Source organism: Clarias gariepinus, chromosome 11 (genome assembly GCF_024256425.1).
Source record: "Clarias gariepinus isolate MV-2021 ecotype Netherlands chromosome 11, CGAR_prim_01v2, whole genome shotgun sequence".
NCBI lineage: Eukaryota > Metazoa > Chordata > Actinopteri > Siluriformes > Clariidae > Clarias > Clarias gariepinus.
The window spans coordinates 8,698,429-8,725,665 of record NC_071110.1 but is presented as its reverse complement, the minus strand read 5'-3'; the positions used below and the strand labels follow the sequence as shown (position 1 = coordinate 8,725,665).

The 27,237-nt window shown below is 36.0% G+C and overlaps 1 protein-coding gene across 1 annotated transcript in view; it reads left to right on the top strand.

Moving 5' to 3' along the window:
* The window catches only part of nphs1 (NPHS1 adhesion molecule, nephrin), a 143,949-nt gene that overhangs the window by 55,684 nt on the left and 61,028 nt on the right, over positions 1-27,237 (top strand). The window contains exons 6-8 of the mRNA XM_053507759.1: positions 1,066-1,169; positions 12,424-12,545; positions 20,270-20,441. Coding sequence (XP_053363734.1) covers positions 1,066-1,169; positions 12,424-12,545; positions 20,270-20,441 — 398 coding nt within the window. The remainder of the gene's footprint in view (positions 1-1,065; positions 1,170-12,423; positions 12,546-20,269; positions 20,442-27,237) is intronic.

Below are 27,237 nucleotides of genomic sequence, written 5' to 3'. Positions count from 1 at the left end.
CTGGTTTGAAACATCTTGATTTCTTTTACATCAGATTGCCAGGTGTAAGTGTAGGGGGGAAAAAAACGATGTCACCAGAATGCACTGTGTAAAGTGACCTCCTACACTGCAAAAAATATGCAATGGTTCAAGATGTCAACCCAGCCTCCAAAGTTCCCAGATCTCAGTGTGATTAAACATCTGTTGTATGTGTTTGACTCGTCAAGGCCCAACTTACAAAATGTAAAGTATCTGTTGCTAATGTCTTGGTGCCAAATACCATGCCACTACTTTAGAGGCCCTGAGTCCAAAGAATATTAAGCAGTTGGTTTGAATGTTAGAGCTGATCAGTGTATGTCTGGAAAACAGAATAAAATCTCCTCCAACTCTACAGACAAGATTTGCAGCAGAAATGGCTGACTCTGAGCGTAATGTGTTTTTAAATGAGAGACTCCATCAGTGTGCGCTTTTTTCTTTTTCCTTTAGCAGTAGTTTGTGACCTCTCTCATTAACAGCAGGTTAGAAATCCATGAGGTCAATAAAAGTTCAATATAGAAGTCTTACTTCTAATGTGGCTATCTACCATACACACACAGATACAGAAGTTAAAATACACTGATTAGTATTGATTACCAGATGTGTATCATTAGTTCATTAGTTCCGTAGTGGCAGTGGTTTCATCTGACGAATGATACTCACTGATCTAGTCTTAATAGCATCGATCTACCCATATAATTAATGACAGGTACAATGCATTTGTTAGTATTTGTATTGTTACTATTTAGCTTAAATGAAATCAACTTAAATTACAATAAACAATATATTTTTTGTATTTCTATTTCGATAGGATTAACACAGCAACAGTTTCAGCAGCTTGCATCATGCTGTGAAAGTGTTTAGCAGTTCACTTTTATAACTGCACCTTTGAGGAATATAACACTTATGAATCAGGTCAGAGATACACAGAAATGTTTTCCCTTTGGCACAGATCAGTAAATAAAGCTGTGATCAAGAGGAATTTGGAAACCAAATGGTGAAAGAATGGAAGACAGTGTTATCAACTATGATCTTTCTCTTTGCCCGCAGTATCAGACCGCATCGTTCAGACGACGGCCGACCCCTGCTCTGTCGAGTCAAGAACCCAGCTCTCAGCCAGGCATTGGAAACCAAACTTTTAATGAAAGTATACTGTAAGAACCCTTTTTTTCTTTTCTTTCACTTTTTTTTTGGCATATTCAGTATAAAAAAAAAAACACACACATTTAAGCATGATTCCTGCAAAAGCCCTTTTTTTTATATACACAATTTAACTAGCACCAAGGTTGCCATGTGCTTTCAGGTACATCCATATAATCTTTTTAACAGCTATTCATGAAATGTCATTGAATCGAAGGAGTGCACTAACTGTTCATTTTGTGAACAATTAAAAAGAACTTTTCTGACAAAGTGAAGCACATTGAAAGATCTGAATAAAAAAACCCAACACAATCTTAAAAAATTCAAGAAAAAAACAAGAAACAATGTAATTGCATTTGTCAAAATGATGATGAATGTTAACGTAAAACAGTACATGATGGCTGGATATGTTGTAGTCTTCAGCAGCCATTGCAGTTTGCGTTGTACCCTGGGAGTTAATATTGGTGGCCATGTACAGTACAGTATGTAGGCTGATCCATGGTGTTTCATGGACTGGAGAGCAGTGGTGATTCCATTACACCTGCAAAAAGTTTGACAATAAGTGATTCATACTTTTAAAACATATATCGTATTCACTAGTGCAATGTATAAATGATGGTGCCTAGATCAAGTACAATCTTGGTTTCGTTTTGATGGTATGTGTTTTTTATTTCGATTTTTTACAGGTCTTGGACTTCACCGTGGTGGTCTCGACCATTATAGCCCTAGTTAATAGTAACAAAAACTATTAATACTATTAAGTTATTAAAAAAACACTGGACATTATTGTGATTTTCTAAAAGCAATAGCCACTTAGGGGCATGCAAGGATTTTTGTCATGTATAGTTTTAGTTTAGTGTCATACCTAAGACAATAAACACCCAATTTCATGGTTAATCATTAATCTTAGTCACCACCTCCATTTTAATCTTACTCATCTCCCTGTATAGCGAGATTAGCTCCACATACACAATAGAGAGGAAAAGTGATTTTTATGTATTAAATTAACACAAGTAGGCCATGGATTTGCAAATGCTGCGATGGAAATGTGTGCGTATCACTAGAAAGACCTGAAGCAAGTCACATAAAGTAAAAGACGTGAAGAAATAGTCTTAAATTATGTTATCGTTAAGGCTCAGCAAAATGTGAATAAAATGTGATTGTGAAAACCCCCCAAAAATAATTAACATTGCTAGCATTTTTATTGAAGAGAGAGAGGATAGACAAAAGGAACTGGATGTTTGTGCGTGGATGTGTGTGACGTTAATCTGTACTATTTACAGCTCTAGGTGATAAGAGAAAGTGTGAGTTTGCTTATCTGAAAGGCCACCTGATACCAAATGGGCTGTAAACATGTGCTTGAGATTACTGAAATGAAAAAAAAAAAAACCCCTACAAAGTAGATTTCACAGAGATTTAACAAAGAGAGCAAAAAAGCAGGATACACAGTTTCTCTGTGTATGATATAAGGAACATAAGGAATTGCCTTTCATATTTGGATGAAAATCATTTACAATCAATGTTTGCCTGAAGTCTTGAATCCATGACCAAAGGCTGAGATTCCTCCCAGAAGATGCATTGCTTTCTGTCTTTAGTATTGCCTACATTAAATAAAAAGCATGCTCTGTTGGGTTGAGAGCAGGTGACTGATATGGCCAGTGAAGAATATTCAATTAATTTACCTTGAGCCAGTCTTTGGTAGCTTTCACTGTATGTTTTGGTTTATTATCCATCTGAAATAGGAAGCAGCATCCTATCAGTTTTAGAGCATTTGGCTGAATTCTGAAGTGTATAGCCCTGTACACCCCAAATTCACCCTGCTACTTTCATCAGCAGTCAAGTGATCACCAACCACACATGCTTAATCCATAATACTGCCTCTACCACGTCTGACAGATGATTGTGAGCTGTTCCTTTCTTTCACCTTTCTTTTCCTTTTTTCTTCCCATCATTATGATACAAGTTAACTTTGGTTTTATCAGTCCAAAGAATCTATAAAAGTTTTCTGGCATGCCTACAGTATATGGCCTTGCATAGTGGTTTGCACTATTTGTTCACCTTGTTGTGAAGTGTCTGTATTTATTTCCCAGAGCTGTCTTTTGAGTTTACTGTAGACTTTAGCAATAGCACACCTACTGTACCGACCCAAGAGTGTTCTTAACTTGGCTAGGTGTTGTCAAATGGTTCTTCTTTACCATGGACAGAATTCAGTAGTCATCCACTTTAGTTGTCTTTCAGGCTGTTTGCTGTTGCTAAGCTCTCACAGTTAATTCCTTATTTTTAAGATTAGTCCTGTCTGTATTTACTACTTCCAATGTTTATGCATTTTTTTTAGCCTAATGATGGCCTCCTTTACTTGTATAGACACCTACAGTATTTGGAGGGTTCCAGTGAACAGCTATAAAATCCAAGTGTAACACTTAGAATGACTTTAAGGCCTTTTATCCGCTTAATTAGTCAGGGAGTAATGAGGGAGTGTTACACAACTTGCAATGTAACTGCTTGTCAGCCATTTATTGCATAATTTTTAAGCATCAAATGGGGTGCATGTATGAAAATTGCTGTAACTCCTAAAATGTAAATGGCACAATTTTGTCAATCCCCTTGAAAGTCTTGGCTCGTGTCTTAAGTGTTTCATTTCAAATGCAATGTGATAAAGTACAGAGGCCAATTGCCAAATAAATAAATAAATGAATTTTGGTCAGCATTTGGTTAGCTAGCATAAATCCTAGTGTTGAATATTTTTTGCATTACATTTTTACATATAATTTACATTATACTTAAGACTAGCACATATTATTTATGGTATAAATGATATTAATTATCTTTTTACTAATGTAGTTATCTTCATTTATATTAAGGTATTTAAAAAAAAAACAGAAACACTTCTGTACCTGCTACATTTGTCCTAAAAACACACACATACAGTACTGCCATGTTAGGGGCGTTTAATTGTTCAGAATGATCCAAAATAGTGTCTAATGTTACTGGAAGTGGTGGGCTTATGGTGGTCCTTTTGCCATTAATAGAAGGTGTAACATAGCAACAGAAGGGCTACTGTGTAGTCAGTAACTGCAATTTATTACCTGAATTATTTTTTTTTAATATAATTTTTTCCAAGGGTTTTACAGAGGAAGAACCTAGTATACAAGTTAATGTGGATCTAGATTAAATCTCCTTTTTAAAAAATGTGCAGTATCATTATTAAAGATTATTAGGGGTGAAAGCATGTTTTATGGATATACAGTAAATATAATTAAAATTTCAAACAAATTCATATACATTTGTAAGCCATACAGTGATCTATGAACCATTCAAACATAAAAAATAAAAACAATCTAGTTTTAGGCGTGAACCAGTGAGAAACAAGTGCAGATGCTGACAGATGATCAGGATGATGCTTAATGCCGAGTTGTTGGAACAGATGAGTGGGGAAATGCAGTTGCTCCTGAGGTTCTTACCTAAATAAATAAATAAATAAATAAATAAATAGCAGCTTTAGATACTTTGCAGCCTGTTGCAGTGAAACATTTGTTCCTATTTTTTTTTTATTAAACTAATTTAAAGCTAATTTGACACGAACAAATAAAGAGTGGCTTACGATGTTTGTACAGTACTGAATATACACTGCACTAAAATATACCCCCCCCCATAAAAGAATTAAACAAAAAAGGGTCAAATTATTGACCTACATCAATTACTGAAAACAAGTAGAAAAATAGGGAATTTCAAATTACTAGAATTTTGTTAAGAGCTGTCTAACACATTATTAAAACCTGTACACCTTAAAACATTATTAAAAACCTGTGTCAAACCTTAAATTTTGTAAGGCCAAGTAAATGTGGTCAGAAAAAAAAATTAAACACTTAAATATGCATGATAAAAATTTTCAATTTAAAATAATTTCAAGTTTAATCATAAAATAAAAAAGCATTTTTACATTCACAATGTGATGAGGACCAACAGGATTGTGATTAAACAGCAGTGGCAGTTAGTAAGACTAATCACACAAAAAAAAGCACTTAAATTTGCTCGATTGGACTTTGGTGCAATGGAAAAGGATCATGAGGTGGGATGATTTAAAATTTTACCCTATTCCAGAGCAATGGGTGAGTCATCGTAAGAAGGAAAGCGCATTAAGTGATGTATCCATCATGCATAGTCCCCTGTCTAGGCAACATTATGTGGAAATAAAATAAACTTAGTTGACTACCTGAATGAACTGAATAATCAAATTATCACAATTATTGGCTTTTTTCTTCCCCTCTTGGCATATGCATGTTCCAGGATTTAAATTGGGAAGGTGTGGTTCTGGGGGTATGAAAAACCATTTTAATCAAAGATGAAGGTAGCTAATGAAATCTTGGGGTGTTTTTTTTTTTTTTTTTTTTTTTTTGCCAGGCAATGTATATCAGTATTGCAGTTAAATAATTACTTTCTCTATTGGGCACATTTAGAACTTTTTCTTAAAAAGTGCAAAATGCTTCAGCTAATCTTAATTTAATATTCCGTTGGCAAACACTCAAGAGAGGACACAACGCAAGGATTTGAATATTAAGGGACTTACTCAAGGGCTCAACTGCTCTCTGAATTCAAACATTCAATCTTTTGATCACTTTCTTACAGCCATAACCACTTTATCATTGTCCAACCCTGCAGATGATTTTAAGTCTGTAAAATTCTGCCAGATGAACCTCAAAGGAACAGTGTTTGTGCCCTCCAGCACTGGTCACGAAGTAATTGTTCATGTGCAGGAAATATGCAATAATTCCACTTGTGACAGTTATTGTATCAAATATCTACATGACCGTTAGTCATTGATTTCACGGATCATTGAACAGATTTTCCAACTTGTTGCCCCAGATTTAGACATATTCATTAATGGGATTTAGTTTGATTGAGCTATGAGTCAGATTATTAACAGACTATTAGGCTACATGTAAATGCAGCTAATGAGTCATTTAAAAGTGATATATTCTTTATAATTATATTTGGATTTTTTTGCCTGTTAGGTAGTGCAGCAACATAATTAAAAGATATGACATAGTTTAAGGCAATGCAACTCTGATTGGAGGGTTGAGAGTTTAAGCCCCAGCACCGCTGAGCTGCCACTGGTGGGCCAGTGAGCCTAGTCATTAACCTTCATCTGCTGTGGTTAAGGTCAAATGGTATAATTATAAATATAAATGATGATATATTGCTATTGGGTTGAGTGTCAGTGCACTCCAATACCTCAACTTTATTATCCTTAAGCCATTTGCCACAATTTGGAAAAAATGCTTGGGGTCATTGTCCATTTGGAAGACTAATTAACTTCATGGCTGATGTCCTGCGATGTTGCTTCAATATTTTAGTAATGTTGCTTCAATTTGCCAGGCTTTTATTTTTTTCCTCCAGACAATGATGGTCATTGTGGCCAAATAGTTAAATTCTTGTTTTATCTGACCAGAGGATTTTTTTCGAATAAGTAAAATCGTAGTCTTTATGTGCAGCTGAAAATCGTAGTCTGGCTTTTTATAGCAATTTTGGAGTAGGGGCTTCTTCATTGCTGAACAGCCTTTCAGGTTACATCTCATTTTACTGTGGAAACACAGGCCTAATTAGAGTCTATACTTACACCCCATTGAAAATCTGTAGAATGACTTGAAGACTGCAGTCCACGAATGTTCACTGCAAAGAGGAATGGGCAAATATTGCAAAGTCTAGAGCTGCAAAACTTTGTGTGCCACTGAGAGAGTGATTAGCTTTACCCGAATGTCTAAGTTTCTATATATTTATTTTAGGCTGCAAAGCCACAAAATGTCATTTTTGTACAGTAGATATTTTTGTACCTGTTTCTTCTAGTTTTTTTTTGTTCTTTGCTGTTGTTCCAGTTTTGTACGAACGTACTGTACACAACTTCCTGAGTGATATGATGATTCTGTGGTCCCATGGGTTTTTATACTCATGTAGTATTGTTTGTGCAGATTAACATGGAACCTTCAGTCATTTGGAAAGTGTTTCCTATGATGTGCCAGACTAGTTTAGTTTTTGTCTTAGCTAATTTCTTTTAACTGTCCATGGTGTTGAACAAGAAGAAACTGAGGCCTTAAAATAAATGTACAGGCATCCTTCCAAATGAATCAAATATTATAATCTACTAATGTCATTACGTCATTTTCAGGAATTTTCCAAGCTGTTGAAAGCTGTTAAAGGTAGGGTCAACTGAGTGCATGTTAACATTTAACCTGCTTGAGTTGTGGTATAATGATTTATCCCAGCTATCTGTTATCATCCAAATGAGGATGAGTTCCCTGTTGAGTCTGGTTTCTCTCAAGGTTTCTTGATTTGCTCATCAGTGACAATCAGATAACTATGATCTATACACATTATTACTTCCTCTAACACATTTTCATAATCTTCTTTTAATTTTGTGAAGCTGCTTTAAGACAATGGCCATTGTTAAAAGTGCTATATAAATGAAATTGAATTTATTACTTGAGTCATGGATAAACTAGATGTCCAACCCCACATGCCAAAACAACACTTTGTTAATAGAAAATCTGTGGAGTGGTTACAAAATCAGTTTTAATGATTTCAACCTAAGCGTATGTAAACTTTTGTTTTTAGTTGTATCTCCTGGCTAGAAAAGAGCAATCCTCATGTTCCAACTGACACTAATAATTATAATAAGAGGAATTTAATTATAATATATAATAGTACAATAACTGTACTTGAAGTCATATGATACTGTATTAAAAAAACATTAATAACTAAATAAGCACTGCAAAACTGGAGAAATGACATACTGGAATGTGATAAGCCTTATGTATGCAGAAGAGGGCAGATAGCATGTGTTTTTCAAGTGCAAAATTGCACCATGTACTGCTATGCAGGTGCTATAATGCTCTTGGAAGCATGCGCTATCTGCCCTCCTTTGAGGTAAAAGCAGAAGTTTAAAAAGATACATTGGCTGTTTTTTAATCGTCTCAGCTGAAGCACAGGATGCAATGGATTGGCCCCCTGTCCAGGGTGTACCCTGCCTTGTACACCAAGTCTCCTGGGATAGGTGCAAATCCCCCCCCCCACCACCCCAACCCTGTATACAAGATAAAGGGATATACAGTAGACAATGAATGAGTGAGCGAGTGAGGGAAGAACTTGGCTCTCCCCAAAATGTATTTATTGTATGATGAGGGGGAAAATGTGGGAACAAAAAAGAGTTTTGTTTCATAGAAAACCGTTAAACCTGCTCTATTTTATTGTAACTTATGCACTGAGGTAGCAGTTTTAGCAGAGATCCATTTGGCTGTACTGAAATATGGAAATAATTTCTGCAGTTGGTCAGATTAACGCTCTGAAATGTGCACTGTAATTTAAAATAATGTGTATCCGATAACCGCACTTTCACTTCCTCCTACAGTACTTGTGCACAGCTGAAAAGTTTTAGGGAACTGTAATTTTATATTAGAAGAAATGATTCGTCTTTTACTGTGAAAAAGCATGTATGTTTTATTAACCTATTCGTTTGATTCATTTGTGTTTGTGTGCAAAGGCGGCTACTGTTAATAAGCTTTAGCATAAATATAGCCTAGTGAAAGGTTGTGCCACCCTTATAGTTGTAATATTTTGCCTCTTTACATTCTTACATTTTCCATTTATCTCAGAAATGTTTGTGTGTGTGTATGTGTGTGTGTGTGTGTGAGTGTGTGTGTGTGTGTGTGTGTCAACTAATAAAATGTTAACAGTCATTGAGGATGCGTATGAATATTAATGATGTGTGGGTGGTCTCAGGGAAAACAGACTGTGTGATGGAAAAGCAGAGAAATCCATCTTTTATTAATCCATCAAGTAAGAAATAAAACATGATGAGGGTAGGAGCATTGTTATAGAACAAATAATCAAAAAAGGGGCTGTGTGATGTTGTGTTGTGATAACCTGAGGTTAATTATATATCTACAGTAAGAAAGTACTGAACATCATCAACTCTTTAATTCTGTTTATAAAAAGGAAATTTAATAAATGGCAAGAAAGAGCTGGAATACTTAAAAGCAATAGCTTTACGATAGAGAGTTATAAAATGACTACTTAAATAAATTTTACATGAACATTTTCTGTCCTTAAAAAAAAAAAAAAAGCTTCACAAACAAAACTTTACAAAGTGCTCCATGGAATAACAAACACAAAAACCTGAAAGTTGTTATAATATTTAAAAATAAGACTCTATCCTTGGGAACTTGCACACATCTTGAAAAAAATATCTGAAAATATTTCGTTTACGACCAGAAGTTTTTGCCTTAATATTCTCTCAGTGTTATGCATATCTGGATTTCCTGTCCACAATTCTATTTGACTACCTCCGGTATGGTTTAGAGAAAGTGATACAGCAGCACTTTGTCCATTAGTCTGTCCATCTGTCTCACCTCTTCGTCTGTACACTCGGTTAATACACAGATCAGTTTCCAAATCTTTAACGTTTATGCTAATACCGCCATTGACAATCTCGAGCTTTTCATCTTGTACCCCACGAATAAGCTGAACCAGATCTATGCTATGTTATGCGTGGTTTCCGGCAAGAGACGGGTATACTAGTACAATGTATGCTAGGGGATTAATAATGTGTAAAAAAAAAAATATCTATATAATACAGCAAATCTGTGATGTAGAGCTGCATTGCATTATTGGAGTTTATATCCAATGTTTTCAGTCTCCACTACTTCCAAATTAGAGGTGTTACTTCCAATGACGTTGAATATTGTACAGTATAGTATAAAAAAAGGAGTTCTTGCTCTATCGTTTTTAAGAGCTAACAACGTAACCTGATTGGTATAGTCATGTTTAAGATTGGTGATTTTTTTTTTTTTTACTGTTATACCCCATTGTGAGTGAGTTGTGCTGTACTGTAAGAGTGGCAGACAATCCTTAGCATCTTATGGGAATAACAAGCATAGGTGAGAAAAGTACACAAATCCTACTTGAGTAAAAGTAGAGCTGGCCTAGTTAAAATTCTACTCAGGTACAAGCAGATGTCCTCCCTTTACAAGTTCAAAAGTACCTACCTTAAATTTACATACGTTAAAAGTAATGAGCTTGTATTACCTCCATAGTAGCCATACTTACTGTATAGTGAAATATTCTCTCTCTCTCTCTCTCTCTCTCTCTCTCTCTCTCTCTCTCGCACTGCTTGCTGATTACAGTATAGATGTGCTGTTTCGTTCAACCACCTCTAATTTCAAACATGATTAAGCATTTCATGGAAAGAAGGCAAATTAAACTATTACATATAACAGTCAGCAGGTGGTAATATTATTACTTCAAATGATTCACACCACTGTGAACAACATAGCGAAATGTAGTGAAGTAAAAAGTACAGATGGTTTTTGTTGGGAGTAGCGGAGTAAAAAATACAAGAAAATCCACTAATAAAACTGTAACTAAGTACTATAAGCTGCTATAAGTACTATAAGTACTCCCAGTGTCTGGTTGATTCCCTCTGGATACTCTGGATTCCTCCCACAGTCCAAAGACATACAGATTAGGCTAATTGGCATTCCCAAATTGCGCGTATTCTGTTCATGAATGTGTGAGTGTGCGTATGTGTGTGCCCTGTCATGGATTGGCACCCCATCCAAGGGGTACTCTGTCTCATGCACTAAATCTGCTCAAGTCTCCTGGGATAGACTTCAGTCCACCTGTGACCCTGAACACAGGATAAAGCTGTATAGGTGGTGAGATGAGACGATGAGATAACTGTAGCATGATTTAGGATGGCAGTTTTCTTTTCAAACTGTAAAGGAGCTTAATACTTTTTTAAAATGATAAAGCATTTCATATCTGCAGTGCATCCCACTTTTCTACTGAGCCCACTGACCTCCTGAGGTTAAATTACCTCTCAACATATTTACATTAACAAATTTTAGTGCCATCCCAAGTCCACCAGCCTGCTTTACACAGATCTGAATCCTCACTTTACTTGGAATAACAGCAAATCACTACAACTGCTAGCTAATTTTCAACCAACTCATAACCAAGTAAGATTCATACACATCCTTATTTAAAACTTCAGTGCATTTTTTTTTTTTTTTTTTTTTTTACATTCTAAGCCATTTGCTTGCATCCTTCAATTAGCATGCACAAACCATCTCCTCCACTTTCCTCCCACGGACCTTAATTATCTTTTCTTCCTTCATCTTCCTCATTTGCTCCATCTCCTATTTCTTTCTCACTCTCTTTCTCCTGCACTCCCAGCCTCCCCACCCCCACCTGCTCCCACTTCTATTTCTACTCAACCGATGCACTAAGTGCTAATCTTGCAGAAAAGAGGTCCAACGTGGCAGCCTTACTCAGCACACCCGGCTCATCAAATCCATTCCTGTTCCCATCCGTGCCAGATTTCGAGCGAGACACCACTTTGTCAAGCGAGGTCCTCATCTGTCCATCTGCAATACCAAAAGGCCAAGATTTGTTTTTATGGCACAATGTTTTATTCAGAATCCACCTTGTAATTTATTCATATTCCGCCTCACCTTATTACTGTTTAAACATCTGTTATTTTGCTTTATGGACTAGCGCCAGGACGCAGCTCGCTCTCAGTGCTTAATGCTTTCATCAGAAGGCCGAGCTTTCCTCTCTGCGGCGGGAGCATTAAATGGCTCCCAATTTAACGCCACTGTCAGGGAATAAAATGAGACACTCTCCTTGTCCGTTTCCTCAAGCTTATATTTCTTGCTTGTTTACTCACTTTCTTGTTCTCTATTATACTCAGCCTACTTCAGTAAACTGTTTGAAATAAACAAGCATGTTTTAGTCCTGTGAAAGAAAAAAAGGTTTACACAACCTATTTAAACAAAGGCAAACCTTTCTAGCCTGCTAAGTGGATAAAAAAAATGGACATTGTATCTTTGAAATGAATTATGGATTATAATTCCATAATAAATGGGAATCTGACTACTAAAATAAATCTGTTAGGCTACTATTGATTTCAGCTTGTTTTTAGATTGAATAATACCTCCTTTAGTTACAAATAAAAGAAAACACAACAATTTGTATAGTATTGATCATGTTAACATTTTCTTGATATGCACTTGATCAGGCTGTTGAATAGCTAGTAATATAACAAAATATTTTTAATCCTTATTCCCCAACACCACTACCAGAAATTCAATTTTTTATCTTCTCCCTTCTGCTTTCAGCAAATCCTCTGGACAAGTAAACGATTACGAAATGAAATGAAATGTCAGATTGTAATAATATATATTGGTTCATCTCTCTCCTTATTCTCTCTCTTAGTCCCACCCCAGCCTCCAGTGATAGAGGGATTGAGGGGTGAAGAGGTGAAAGCCGGTACCTATCTCCGGCTGGTCTGCCTGTCATACGGAGGAAACCCTTTGGCTACTTTGCACTGGACTAAGGTGAGATAGACAAGAGTCATCAGTGACTGCAGCATGGCCTCCAGATGATAGGTTGTTTCTCATCATTTACTCTTGGGATTTTTATCTGTGGATATAGAAAGGTTCTTGTTTTAAAAAATATATTTAGATGGAGTGACGATGGGTTAAATAGTTAAAAGTGTAAACTAACTTAACTCCTGAATAGCAAAATGTATAGGAAAGTCAAGTCTTCTTAGAAATATTTACAGTCTTGTAGATGTGTGTGCTTACTGTATATATATATATATATATATATATATATATATATATATATATATATATATACAGTAAGCACAAACATCTCTCTCTATATATATATATATAAGTTAGGTGTCAATTTTTATTTATTTCTATTTTTAGGTGGCATTATTTATTTCTGTGTATGCCTGATTTTTGAAAATTGACACCTAACTTATCGCCAACTTGTGGGAAAGTCTGTGGGAACTGTACAAATATTCATTCAGCGACACCACTTGCACATTCCAGAAACTTGGCTGGGAGTTATTGCCAAATACCCTGCACTGTCCTGACCTCGCTCTAAGCTATTTCCATTTTTGGGCCAGTGTTTCAGACACGAAGCAGGCAATCCGATCATGGCTCCAGCTAAGAAAACTGTCAAACCTTGATGGTATCCATCATCCGGAGATCGCTGGTTCGAACCCTGGGTGATGCTGTAACCTCTCACAGCCGGAGGCACAGAGAAAGCTGATTGGCTGAGCTCTCTCAGGGGGAAGGGATGAGAGATACTTGTGCTCCCACATTAATCACGACTCTACACCAATCAGGGGCGTCTGTGAGCTCGCGCACGCGGAAGGATCTCACCACTGATTGTTTCTTGTCCTACATTATTTACTTTTCTTGTGTCTACCTGCTTGGATATGGATTCCATGTGTAATTCTTTCTTTCTTTTGATTAACCTCCAAAATATTTACAAAATAATAAATATATATTTAACCATAGACTAAGCACAAGTTTATTATGTGGGTGGCTCCTTCTGGAAAACTAGGTTATGGCCCTTCAGTGCTTGATTGCCTTTACTTGTGTCCTTTACTTTGACTCGATCTCAGTTTGGGATCAATAATTGTCCATCACAGCCAGATGATTTCCTCTAAGCAAAGGACCATACTTTAGTTTGGAGAAAATTAAAAAGAAATGCAATAAAACTAGAATAATCACTGGGAGCATTTTGGTAGAGTCATTTATTAGAGGTAAAGACGAGAAAGCCAGAAGAGAGATAAATTAACACAATATATACTGTACACTCACACACACACACACACACACACACACACACACACACACAGGTGCATTTCAATAAATTAGAATATCATGGAAAAGTTAATTTATTTTAGTAATTGATTCAAAAAGTAAATATTATATAGATTCATTACACACAACTGCTATATTTCAAATGTTTATTTCTTTTAATTTTGGTTGTGGCCTACAGCTAATGAAAACCCTTAATATTTTAACACAAAAATGTATGAGCATTTATAGCACTCGATACTTGGGCTTTCTTTGCATGAATTACTGTAGTAATGTGGTGTGGCATGGAGGTGATCAGTCTGCGGCACTGCTGAGGTGTTATAGAAGCCCAGATTGCTCTGATAGTGGTCTTCAGCTCTTTTGTGTTGTTGGGTATGGTTTTTCGCATCTTCCTTTTCACAATAATGTTTTGGATGGGCTAGGTTTGCTAGCCAATCAAACACAGGGAAACCATAGTCCATTTATATTTTGGCAGTGTGGGCAGGTGCCAAGTCCTGCTGGAAAATAAAATCAGCATCTCCATAAAGCTGGCCAGCAGAGGGAAGCATGAAGTGCTCTATTACTTCATTATAGACAACTGTGCGGACCTTGGACCTGTTAAAACACAGTGGACCAACACCAGCAGATGACATGGCTCACCAAACCAAATAACTTTACACTGGACCTCAAGCAACTTGGATTCTGTCCCTCTCCTCTCTTCCTCCAGACTCTGGGACCTTAATTTCCAAATTAAATGCAAAATTCACTTTCATCTGAAAAGAGGACTTTGGAGCACTAAGGAAATGTCTATTCCCTTTTGTCCTTAGCCCAGGTATGACACCTCTGCTGTTGTCTTTGGTTCAAGAGTGGCTTGACACTAGAAGTGCGATAATTTTAGCCCATGTCCTGGATATGTCTGTGCGCGGTGGCTATTGAAGAACTGACTCCCACTATTTGTGAATCTCCCCTAAATTCTTGAATGGGCTTTGTTTCACAATCCTCTCAAGGCTGCGGTTATCCCTGTTGCTTGTACTCATTTTTTACTACAATCTTTCCTTCCATTCAACTTTTCATTAAAGTTCTTAGATACAGCACTCTGTGAACACCCAGCCTACTGAACCAGACTAAGAGACTATTTAAAGAATCAGGAAACCTTTGCAGGTGTTTTGGGCTACTGTAATTAGCTGATTAGATTGTGACACAAATAGTCTTCACTTTTAAACTTTTTCACAAAATTTTCTGAAATATTGAATTTAAGGGGTTTCATTACCTGTAACCCATAATTATCAAAAATGAAATAAACAACTAAAATGTATCAGGATGTGTGTGATTAAACTATATATTGCATACATTTCACCTTTCAAATTTAATTACTGAAATAAATCACCTTTTTCGATGATATTTTAATTTATCGAGATGTACCTGTATACATGTATATAGTCATAGGCTATGATTAATCATGAATAATCATACTTTTAAAATACTCAGATTCACATGTATTATAAATGTGCAATAATGCAATAAGGAAATGCATAACAAACTAGTTGAAGGAAACAGATTATGCAGTTTTATATTATCTCAAACATTAACATTTAACTCTTTAAGTGGGACCCGCACTGCATGGAGTGGCTGGGTAGTATGGGTTGTGGCAGCCCACTAAGAGCAGGGCTTAAACCTGGATTCTCAGATCCAAATGTCAACAACCTAGAGCTTTAGCCACCTGAGCCACCAGTCCTACATCGTGTGTGTATATATTAACATTTAATACTGTATACATTATATATAGAGTGTTTTGATAATGAAACTTGGCATTTAACACACCTTGCCATGTTTCCTTAGTCATTTTATTAATCCCACTTACCACGCAATTATGCAATAATAATCATACGTACCCGGGTAATTGCTCCTCGATTATGGGAACCCATTAGGGGCGAACTTGGCTTGTGATTAATTTGCCTTAAATAAAATAGTAACACTACAAGAAAAACATATCATTATCTGGACTCTTGACCTATCTCATGAAATCTAATTTTGTTTGCAGGTTTATAATGTTATAAGCAGTTGTATTTTAAGCAGGATGTTTTTTTTTGTTTTGTTTTTTGCTTGCTAATATGATGATATTACCAGTGTTTTTCTGTGGTTTGACATGACCTATATACCACACTAATAAGCACTGGTCTGCTAATAAGTAAATCTGAAAATTTAGTTTTATAATGCAAAAGAGTATTCAAGGTAATTAAGTAAGATACAGGGCAAACAGTAGCTAATAATAACAGTCATCCTTTGTGGCTAATGCTATTTACAATGATTTTCCAAATATGATTTATTGATTACATTTTGTGTTGGATGGAATTTAATGTTTAAAACGTTAAGTTGCAAAAACAACCTTTAGATTTTTATTTATAAAGTCCGTGCTTTTATAAGCGCCTACTGATCTTTCTTTAGAAGTATACTGTCTCCATAACATTGACCTTTTGGCTTCATAATTTAATTTACTTGGATTGATTTTGACATTAGCCATAAGCTAACAGGACAAGTGCAATCCCTAAACTGCCAAAGAGACACGGCTGGGCCCTTGAGCAAGGCCCTTAAGCATTAACTGCTCATCACTGTGCTTGGATTGGATTTCGCTTGGTTTGTATGTCACTTTGGATAAAAGCATCTTGCCAATGGAAAGCTAATAGCACATTATCTACATTAAAATGTCAAGGCCTCTGGCTTAAATGTTTAACAATGACAGCTGTGTATCCTCGCACGACTTTGTCGCTGGATGAGTAAGAAATGTGGTCGACAATTTATTGTTTCTGAGACCACACTGTATTTTAAGAGTCCATCTCTTCGGCTTCCCTCTCCATCACTCACAACCGCAGCTTTACAGTCAAACTGGCCAATGAACAAATTAAGGCAAACACACACACACGATCAAACACACACACACACACGTACACAGTGAGGTTTAACCAAGGACATTGGAAAATCCAGGTAAAAAATTTTAAAAAGCAAAAAAAAAGAATGCAGGTGTGTGCTCTCAAGGGCTTTACAGGAATGAGTTTTTATAGTGCCATCCTTTGTGAATAGGATTTGTGTGTGTGAGTGTGTGTAAGAGAAAGAGAGAGAGAGAGAGAGAGAGAGATGTTGCTACATCTGCTGGTCCAGAAAAGGCTAAAGCTAGCATTCAGGGCTAAAACTGAATAAATTCCTCACAGCAGGAGGTTGTTTCAAAACAGAAATATCTTGTCATTCTCCCTTTCCATCTATTTCTCGTTCTCATTCCGTTGTGCTCTCCTTTGTCTTCATTTTTTTTCTCCTTACACTTTTCTGTCAATACCCCCCCCTCTTTCAGTTCCTCAGTGTTATTCCCTCAGCGACTGCCATCTTTCACTCACTGGTAGTTTATGGTAATTTTCTTTTTTTTTCCCCCACAATTGTTTTTCTTTCCCTGTTCACTTAGACAATGATTTCACAAAAATTTTGTAAATCATAGTGGGAGGAATTGTCTTTTAGCCAGAGGAGCACATTTATATATAAACGGGAGCTTACTGTCTGCTTTGTATCTAACATGTTATTTGGCAGAAGTAATGCGAATAGACATTTTTAATAGCATTTCATCGGGCTAACCAACAAGCTAATCAGACTCTTCCGTATGTCAATAATGTCGAATAACATGACAGCCACCATATGTAAGAGGTTAATTAGCATTCATGACTTATGGATAGCTACAGTATGTTAGTTGACTCGCTTTTCTCTCCTTTTATTTGCTTGTCTCGTTCTAATGATTTCTTTTACACTCTTCATTCCCTTTTACCGTCGTCATTCTGACAATTATGTCATATCAAAATCTGTCCACCTCTTTACCTCCATTACTAATTGACTGTTTCTCTCTATTTCTTTATACAAAAAAAGTCACCACTTCAGAGGGGTCAACATTATTGGCCTACATCAAGAAAACCCGAAAACCAATTAAGAAGATTTTAAATTACTGGAATTGACTTAATTGTCCAGCACTTTATTAGAACCTGAAAGGACCCTGATGAACTTTGACCTTTTTGGAAGAAATGTGGTCTGCCAAATATAATATAGTATAATAGTAAAAGTAAGAGCGGTTCCTCTTGGACAATGTGATATGACTAAACAGCTACAGTATGAGCCCTATGTGTACTACAGCATCCTTACCTGTGGCATTACTATCTGCTCGTAATTGAAACACCACCCAGATAGAATGGAAGGTTCCCCAATACAGGTTGCAAAGAGGATCAGTGGATCTGACCGCGCCTCTATGAACACTTTATACACTAAATACTGCAGAAAAAAAAATGCACACAGTATCCTCATGAACACAGACCACCCAGCTTACTCTCTACTCCTGCACAAACACACAAGACGCAAGCTCAGACAGGACAGTTTAATCACACACAAAGCTGTTTCTATAACAGCTTCTTTCCAGCCACTGTTATACTGATGGTAAAAAAAAAAAAAAAAAAAAACAATGAAAGAAAAGAGCATACAGTACCTGCCTCATCCCTGTAATCTCCTCCTTCTATTTCTGCAATCCCTTGGAGTTTAGGCTCAGCAATAAAATTAAGTCAGCTGATGACCTAAATGTACTGACTGACCAGGTGATCACATTTATGGACTTTCTTTTCCCTGACGGCACAGGCATATTCCAGAAATCAAATTGTGAAAGTCATTTTTACACATGAATTTGCCACCACACTGTGCACCATCATCAAAGCTAAAGGTGGTCAGTGAGTGGGTGATTATTTTTTATTATTATTTTTTTGTTGAAAGGGCAATGCTGTTTTACTTTCATCATGTCCAGTGGCACGGTGCCATAGTGGTTAGCCCTGCAGCCTTGCACCCCCGGGTCAATTTGCACTCCAGGTCTGTATTGCGTGTTCTTGCCATGTTCTCCCCATGCGTGATGGGTTTCCTCCTGGTACTCCGGTTTCCTCACACAGCCCAAAGATATGCAGAGTGGCATTCAAAATTGCTGGCAGTGTTTGTGTTCTTGTCCCATGTGATAGATTGGAATCCAAGGTGTGCACTGACTGGTGTCCTAAGTCCCCAGGGATAGGCTCCCGGCTTTCCATGAGCATGTACAAAATAAGTGGAATAAAAAAGGGTTGGGGGGGGGTATACCATATCTTTCTCTTTCTGTTTTTTCTTTCTGTTTTTTTTATAGATATTTCTAAAACGATAAATTCTGGCTGAGTAATTTGAGTGAATAAGAGGCATTCCATAAGTGCTGTAATTATTTTAATGAACCTTTGGCAGTACTAAGATACCCGCCTGAAGTATATTGTGTGCTGTAACCGAAATCAAAATGTTGAGTAATAGTGATGTGTGATGTTATAAACAGTTAGGTGTCGGATTTATAATCTACTTTAAGGTAGGCTATAATAAACTACTTGCTCAGTTTAAACACACACCTGCACCAATAGATATTAATTAGTAAATCTGAACTGGATATTTTTACTGGGATTGCTTATCATTTTCACTACCGAAATAACAGTGCTGAAGTGGTATAAGTGAATTTGAATCCACTGGAGTCGTTTTAAGACAAAATGTAATCAAATTTATTATTTTTTTATTAGTCATCTGTTATTTAAAAATAAACCTATCTATATTCTCTTTTTTATATTGATGGTAATAAGATGAATATTAATGGTAATAAGATAAAATAAAGTAAAATAAGATGATGAACTTGGTCAATTTTGTACAATATTTCCTAATATTTAGCCACTAATCCAGTGGAACCCATTTCCATATAAACACCAAACAAAAAAAAAACAGTTTGAAAAAATTAAGAGGTTTATTTTTGATGCAGACGGACATGTAAGTGGGCTTCAACCTGAAATAATGTCACTGATTACATTAAAGGTGATCAGTTTATTTTTAGCCTTGACTTGTTAACTATTTCTACAATCTCTTTTCCCGTTAACGACGGGTACTTCAGCTAGTTGGTAATACTGTATTTGTATTGTTCTTGTTGCAAACCTATTTGTAGTAGTGACGCCAAATAGATGATATTGCTGATGTAAACAAACAAATCATAATCAATTTATAATATATGGTGTTTGTAGAACTGTTATATAAAACCAATATCACATTGGAGGTCATGTTGTACTGAATATCAGCATGGCTTTCTTATCTTTGGTGCACGGTTTGAGGCCACAGGCCGAGGGCTGGAGATATTATACTGTATGATATCTGTCCTGATACTCAGTACAACAGTGCTCCCTCTCGTGTTATATTGTCTTAAGTATACAGTAGGCAATCTCTGGCTTTTAAAATGTCCACTCTACCCTGTGGTCTTTTTTTAACCTATACTCTTTCTGTGTCTTAATCCCAATCTTTTTTTCTCACTCCTACTGTATGCTTCGTCTGTCTCCTTCCCTTCACTCTTTCATTCTCATTACATTAAATAATTCTTTCTCTCCCTCTTTTTATTTCTTTCTCAGAACAGTGAGGTGTTGTCCACTAATTGGGAACTGGACATTAACTCTGGTAAGGCCAGTAGTACTCTGCTGATGGACGTGAAGCCGGAAGACAACAATGCTGTGCTACAATGTGAAAGTGGTAATCAGGTGACCCGATCTCCTATGGTCATCACTCGCACCATCTCCGTCCTATGTAAGTCATCAGACTTCACCTTAATTCATACAGACTCTCTTGTGCTCTGTGTGTAATGAGCCAAATAGTGGAGTATTAGTTATGACAGTCTTGACCTGATGACATTATTTGCAAAACAAATAGACTGATTGGCATCAAGGAACATTGACAAGGAAATGTAATTAGATTACAGACTATTTTTCACTTCATTTATTATCAGTTTTAATATTTTAAACCAGTTTAAACACAGAGCTGTTAAATTTACAATTCTGATTGGTCAGGATGTGATGACTGATTTTCAGCTCTGAGGGTTGTGCTGGCTAAAAATTACATATTTACATATACAGAAGTAATGCATTTGTTACAGTTTCCGTGGTAACGCAGAAACTTGTATGGCGAATTGTTTGTCAATGTTTTCTGTAAAATCATTTAATCCAGTATATATTAATTTTCTGTAAAATCATTTAATCCAGTATATATTATAATTTATAACGCTAACAAATTAAAAAATATATATTTTTATTTAAAGATATTTATGATAAAGTTGATCTTCGACTTGATCAGCACACTTTTTAGGGTATTCAGAATCGTTACCTTTCTGAAAACTCCAGTCCAGATCTAGCAATTAAACACTCACTGGCCATTTTATTAGGTACACCTATTGACATTGTATTCAGGCATTGATGTAATGTATTTAGGCTTGTAGACATGATCCAGATGATCTGCTGAAGGTTAAACCGAGCATCAGAATGAGGAAGAAAGATGATTTAAGTGACTTGAACGTGGCATAGTTGTTAGTTCCAGAGGTTGGTGTGAGTATTTCCGAAAGTGCTGATCCACTGGGATTTACAGTACAAAGAATTGTCCCTGTTTAGTAACAAAAAACTAACCATAAAGCCTTTTCTGGAATAAATCCAAGCATTCGTTAAAATCTTTGCTAGATAGAAACATGAACATTGTGGCAAATTTAAAGGCATATGTGACATGCTTTAGCATTTGTAAATGTACATGTAAAATTAGGGAATGACTTCATGCTTATTGTGTAGTATAGCAGATTGTATATGGAAGAGTGAACAGTCCCAATCCTTTAACTTGAAAAATTTGCTTGGATAAATAACAGAAAGTCTTAGACAGATGGATGTCAATCAGTTGCGCACTTTACAATATCAAGACATTCTCACTTAATTCTCCTAGTTTTCTAAATGCCTCTTCAAGCAGTGTTTAATCTTAGTGTTGTGATGCCTTTGGAAACTTATTCCTAACATTTTAATCATATTTTTTTCTCTTTTTATTTTTCCATGCAAACTTTGCTGGATGTTTACCAAAAAAGTTTAGTATCATTAAACATTTTGTTAATATCTTATATTTCCTTGGCATCTTAATGAATCTACCCTTCTTTAATGCTTCTGTTTTTATTAAGTAATTGTCTCAAACCAGGTGTGAACATTAAATGCGAGTAATTGTTATTGTTTCTGCAGTGGCTTTTAAAATGCTTCATCAAACTTGTGAAAAGGAACGAAATAGGAAATCATGCCGACGCAGACAGTTGGGTTCCCTCCAGAGACTGTTTTAATTAGTGCACCTTTTAATTGTGGCAGTCTGATTTAAAAGTAAAAGACTATGAAGTTGTAAATGATGCATAGGGAGAAGAATCAATTAGCAAAGTGTGGTTTACAACTAATTGAAGGCTTGTTAAAAAGTTATGCTGTAGCTGGCCGTGACGTTTATAAATGTCCAAATGCTAGTTAAATGTCATGACCTGTGTGTCACAACTTGTGAAGTAAGTTAAAATCCTTCAAAAATGTAAACAAACAACAACAACAACAACAACAACAACAAACATTTAACTAGTCTCTTATATGTAGGGGGGTAAAAAATAACTAACTAACTAAATAACTTATGACATAATTAACAAACTGACAAAAATATTAGTACTAAATACCAAATATTTAATTAATGTTATTTTTATTTAAAACAATGTATTATTTTATTTATTAAATGTTTATTTACATTTACATTGTGGACCTTACAGACCATGTCATTGTCATTGTGGATCCACTATAACAATTATTATTTTAACTTACCTTGATGTGCTTTTTCCTTGTTGGAAGCAGAGTTTTTGAATTGCAATAATTCAGTGAGCTCATCCTTTAGAAAAAAAAAAAAATCAATCTAACACACAAAAACATTTCTTGCAAAACAGATCACTGGGGTGTATCATTATTTTCGTCACCACCAGGGTTGTAATGTTAGCGGCAGAGCCTGCAGATGGCATCCATGATGGCATTTTGGTTGCTTCATTGGAAAAAGACATGCATCACAGTATGTCACCAACTCGAATTGGTGCAGTTACGAGTAACTTAAATGCTTAGGGAAAATGTACAGGAGTAAAAGTACACATTTTATTTACAAAATGTAGTGGAGTAAAAGTGAAAGCTGTCCTAAATGAATAGATAGATAAATAACAAATTGCACTGCAGATACATTAAAATTCTACTTGAGTACAGTAATGAAGTATTTGTACTTTGTCAAACTTTAATTTTAATCATTTGTTTCTGTTTATGACATACTTTGACGCATTTCCTTTAAAAAAATTTGTTGTCGTTTTTTTAATTACATTTTATTTAACTTAATAAATAAGTCTTGACTTTTTACAAGCACACTCACAAGGCAGTTTAGTGTATATATAGTGTTTTAATTGCCAACCTCCTAGTTGGATGTGATGGCATACAGTGAATAATGTGTTTTGACCAGGATGTTAGTTACCTCCCACAGCAAAATTGACATACTGTAAATAGATACAACATGTAAACAGTATATGCAGCCACTTACAGTGTAGAATAGAGTTTCAATAGTTTATCCAACACAATTTCCACTAATAATGAGTTCTAATAATGGCTTAGTGTATTTACCTCAGAAAATGAGATTTGAGAAAATGGCATGAGTGATGCTTATAACATGATTCAGGAACATTATAGCCAGTAAAAACAATAGTGAAAAAAATTATATGTGACAGGTTTACCTAATTGTTACCCCTACAGTATTTATACTTTCTCATTATTTATTTATTTTTTTTTGTAAAGAGAATTGTGTACTGATAAGCTACAATATAACAACTAAAATGTGTTTGTGCAAATCCCGTTAGTACTAGAGAAACAGCTTTTACTTGGTTTTAATCTGAAGTGATTTAAAGGACGGTCTTGGTTCAAAATTCCACTTTTTAGAAATTATGTGTCACTGTGTAGCTGTCTTCACAATCAATAGTATACTGTATACAGTACATTGTCACTTTAAAGCCTTCCCCTTATTCTTCGGGTGATAGTAGAGAGCTGAGCTGTGTCCCAAAGGGCACAGTTTATAATTTGTCTAATGGTCTAGTGTTTTTTTTTTTTCACCTTAGTACAAAAAGTTTCATGTCAGTTTCTTTTATCTAACTGAATGTGTTGTAACTTCTATGTCTTGGTAAAATTATGTATGCTCAGTAGAGCGTTAATTTATCTTGGATAACCTAAGTTACATCTTCTTAAGGTGTGCCATGCACGTGGACAAAATTTACCATGTGATTATGTCCAGCTGACATTTCTTCATAAAAATAATAATAATAATAATAATCAGATTCTGCATTTTGTCTTTACACCATTATGCCCTGTTTTGACATGACTAGCAGAGAAAGGGCCATCGGAATGCTTCAGCTTGGTGCAACGCCAAATGGTTTGGAGTTGCCAGGAATACCATTTCCAGATTTTCAGGCTATGGAACAGATTCTAAACAAATGGTTCCATTGCTCATTGCCCATGGTCTGTAAGGCCAAAAGTCACAATGCCAAGACAAGACAGACTAATTAAGGCAATACAAACATCATCAATGTAGTAATTTGAGAAATCATACAGAAAATGCTGCCACTACTGCTGCTGGTGGCATTCCATTGTTACACACGACAAGTCATTGGACTATTCAACAACCTTTGGCTGCAACTGGACTTGCTGGACATGCAAGGAGGCTGTATCTCCGCCAATGCTGACTATACATCATTGTTGCTTCAATTTTTGAATTTCTGGTGATTGGGTTGTTTTTAACCCAGCTGCTGGGTAAATATTGGACCAACTACATGCTGGGTTAATTTAATCCAGCAAAATGTGTTATTTGTTTAACCCAGCAAGATGGGTTAAATATTCAACCCAAATGCTAGGTCATATTATAACTATAATGCTGGGTCTACCACATGAATTGGTCAAATGCTCTACCCAGATGTTGGTTTATTTTAACTGGAATGTTGGGCTAATTCTACCTCACAAATACTGTAGGTTATTATTATTTTCATGTTTTACCATAAATCTAAAAAAACTACCCATGTCTATTAAACAGTTAAATTACCTTGATATACTGGTCTATTACAAAAAAAAAAAAAAAAAATTTCAAGTTTTGCAAACCATACATATATGCAATAAACAACATCCTATTAAATGTTCATAGAAAAATATTTTTTTCAAAAGCACAAGAACAGATAACTAACAGCAACATCATTACTATACTATTAGGCCTTGTTCACACGGGCGTTAAAATCTTCAAAAAGGGCGTTTTTCTTGCGTTCATAGCATCCGGTGAGCGCAGAACAAGTGGCGAGTGTTTTCTACACGTAGGAGTCAATAAGAGTGTTCACACGGGCTTTGGTGACGTGCGTTTGTCCGGCTGCACGTTTATACGGCATCAAAAAAACGTTGCATGCAGCTTTTTCTTGGTGTTCAAAACCCAACGAACGCAAGGAAGCCGCTTCTAGTGCGCTTTCCTCACGTTTATTTTACGCTTCGGAGGACCGGATATATCCCATGATCCTACATGCTATACATCGGAAAATGCGGAAAAGGGCAAAATAAAAAAAATATATATTGTTAAAAAACGTACACAGAAATTTTCGCATTCCTTCATAAACCACAAAAAAAAAATGTTCTGCAGTCAGAGAGTGAAACCGGTAGCGGCGGGCTTTCATATCCAGTTCCCGACACACTGCCCCCCACAGGTTAACACACAAACTACAATTTGGGCTGCAAGCTGACGTTAGACAGAGACAAACGAACGCCGCTGTAGAAGTCAATCAACCGCCACCACAAAACACAACATAAACGTCTAGGACGTTCAGAGCACGTTCGTTTATCCAAAAAAATTAACGCCCGTGTGAACAAGGCCTTACTCACAAGGACAGAATTAAGTAATTGCACAAATAATGTAGGCTGACTTGAGATATTTTTTCTGCAGAACAAAACTATCCAGCCCTGGTCTCATTTTAACATACAAACACAGCCTTGCTACAGTATTTTATAGCAACATTACAAAAAGTCATATACAGGAGCACGCTGCTTTGGATAGTTAATGTAAAAATATAAAATGCCTTAAAACTCACTTTAACCGGCCCAAGTAGTGTGCATTGCTCCAGAGCCTGTCCCACCAGAATGACGAATGCCTGATAGCAGCGCTGGTCATTATCTCCCAACGTCAGGATGTGGGGGTACGGCCATGACACTTTAGCCTGCTGGAGGTATTCCACCATGTTGGTGCCAACCTTAGAAAGAAGTAAATGAAAGAAACTAAACATTTTGTTAAATAGGAAAGATTAAACTGAATATGACTATCAATTTAGAGTATCATGTGGATACAGACCTTGTATTTAACGTCATTTTCCCTTAAATGCATGAGGAGGATGAACCGTGTTTAGCACTCAAAAGAGAAGACACGAAGCTGACACACCGCTGCATACACTGGTAAACTTTGGGGGAGGGGCCAACCAAACTTCAATAAGATAAGACAAGATAAACCTTTATTAGTCCCACAAGTGGAAAATTGCAAGTGGACAGTACAAAGTTAAAAATTAAGAAACAACAGAATAAAGTAAAATAAGGGAAAATAGGGGAAAAAATTAAATAAAATAAAAAAATACTAACAGTCTAAATGTATACTATACAAATCTGTGTGTATGTGTGTGTGTGTGTATATATATATATATATATATATATATATATATATAGTATACACACACACACAAGTTCTCTTATTTAGAAATTATGGAGGGGTCTACAATTTTCAGCATGGTTGCATTTCCACTGTGAGAATCTAATAAGAAAAACCTGGAAATCACATTGTATGATTTTTTAACAATTTATTTGTGAATTACTGTGTCAAATAAGTATTTGTTTACTTGCTTATCAGCCAGATTTCTGACTCTCAAAGACCTGTTATTTTGCTTTTAAATAGTCCAGCTACACTCTGCTCATGATTCTAATCTAGTAGCACCTGTTAGCTGTCATAAAGACACCTGTGCACCCCACAATCAGCCAAAGTCTAAGTAGATACATGGGGTATCAATGATGCTAAGAATGGTGAAGAATCAGCCCAGAACTACACGGGAGGAGCTGGTCAATGCCGTGAAGCGAGCTGGGACCATCATTTCCAAGGCTACTATCAGTAATACACTAAGACGTCATGGTAAAGTCGTAAAATCTTGCATCGCACGGAAGGTTCCCCTGCTTAAGTCAGCCCATGTCCAGGCCCATCTGAAGTTTGCAAGGGACCATCTGGATGATCCAGAGGAGTCATTGGAGAAAGTCCTGTGGTCAGATGAGACCAAAGTAGAACTTTTTTGTCTTAACTCCATTCGCCGTGTTTGAAGGAGTTAGACAGTGTTCTTAAACTTTTGAACGGTAGTGTGTATATATATATATATATATATATATGGTGAATATAAAACAGGTGCTACTAATTTAGAATCCTGAGCAGAGTATAGCTGGACTATTTAGAAGCAAAATAACAGGTCTTTGGGGGTCAG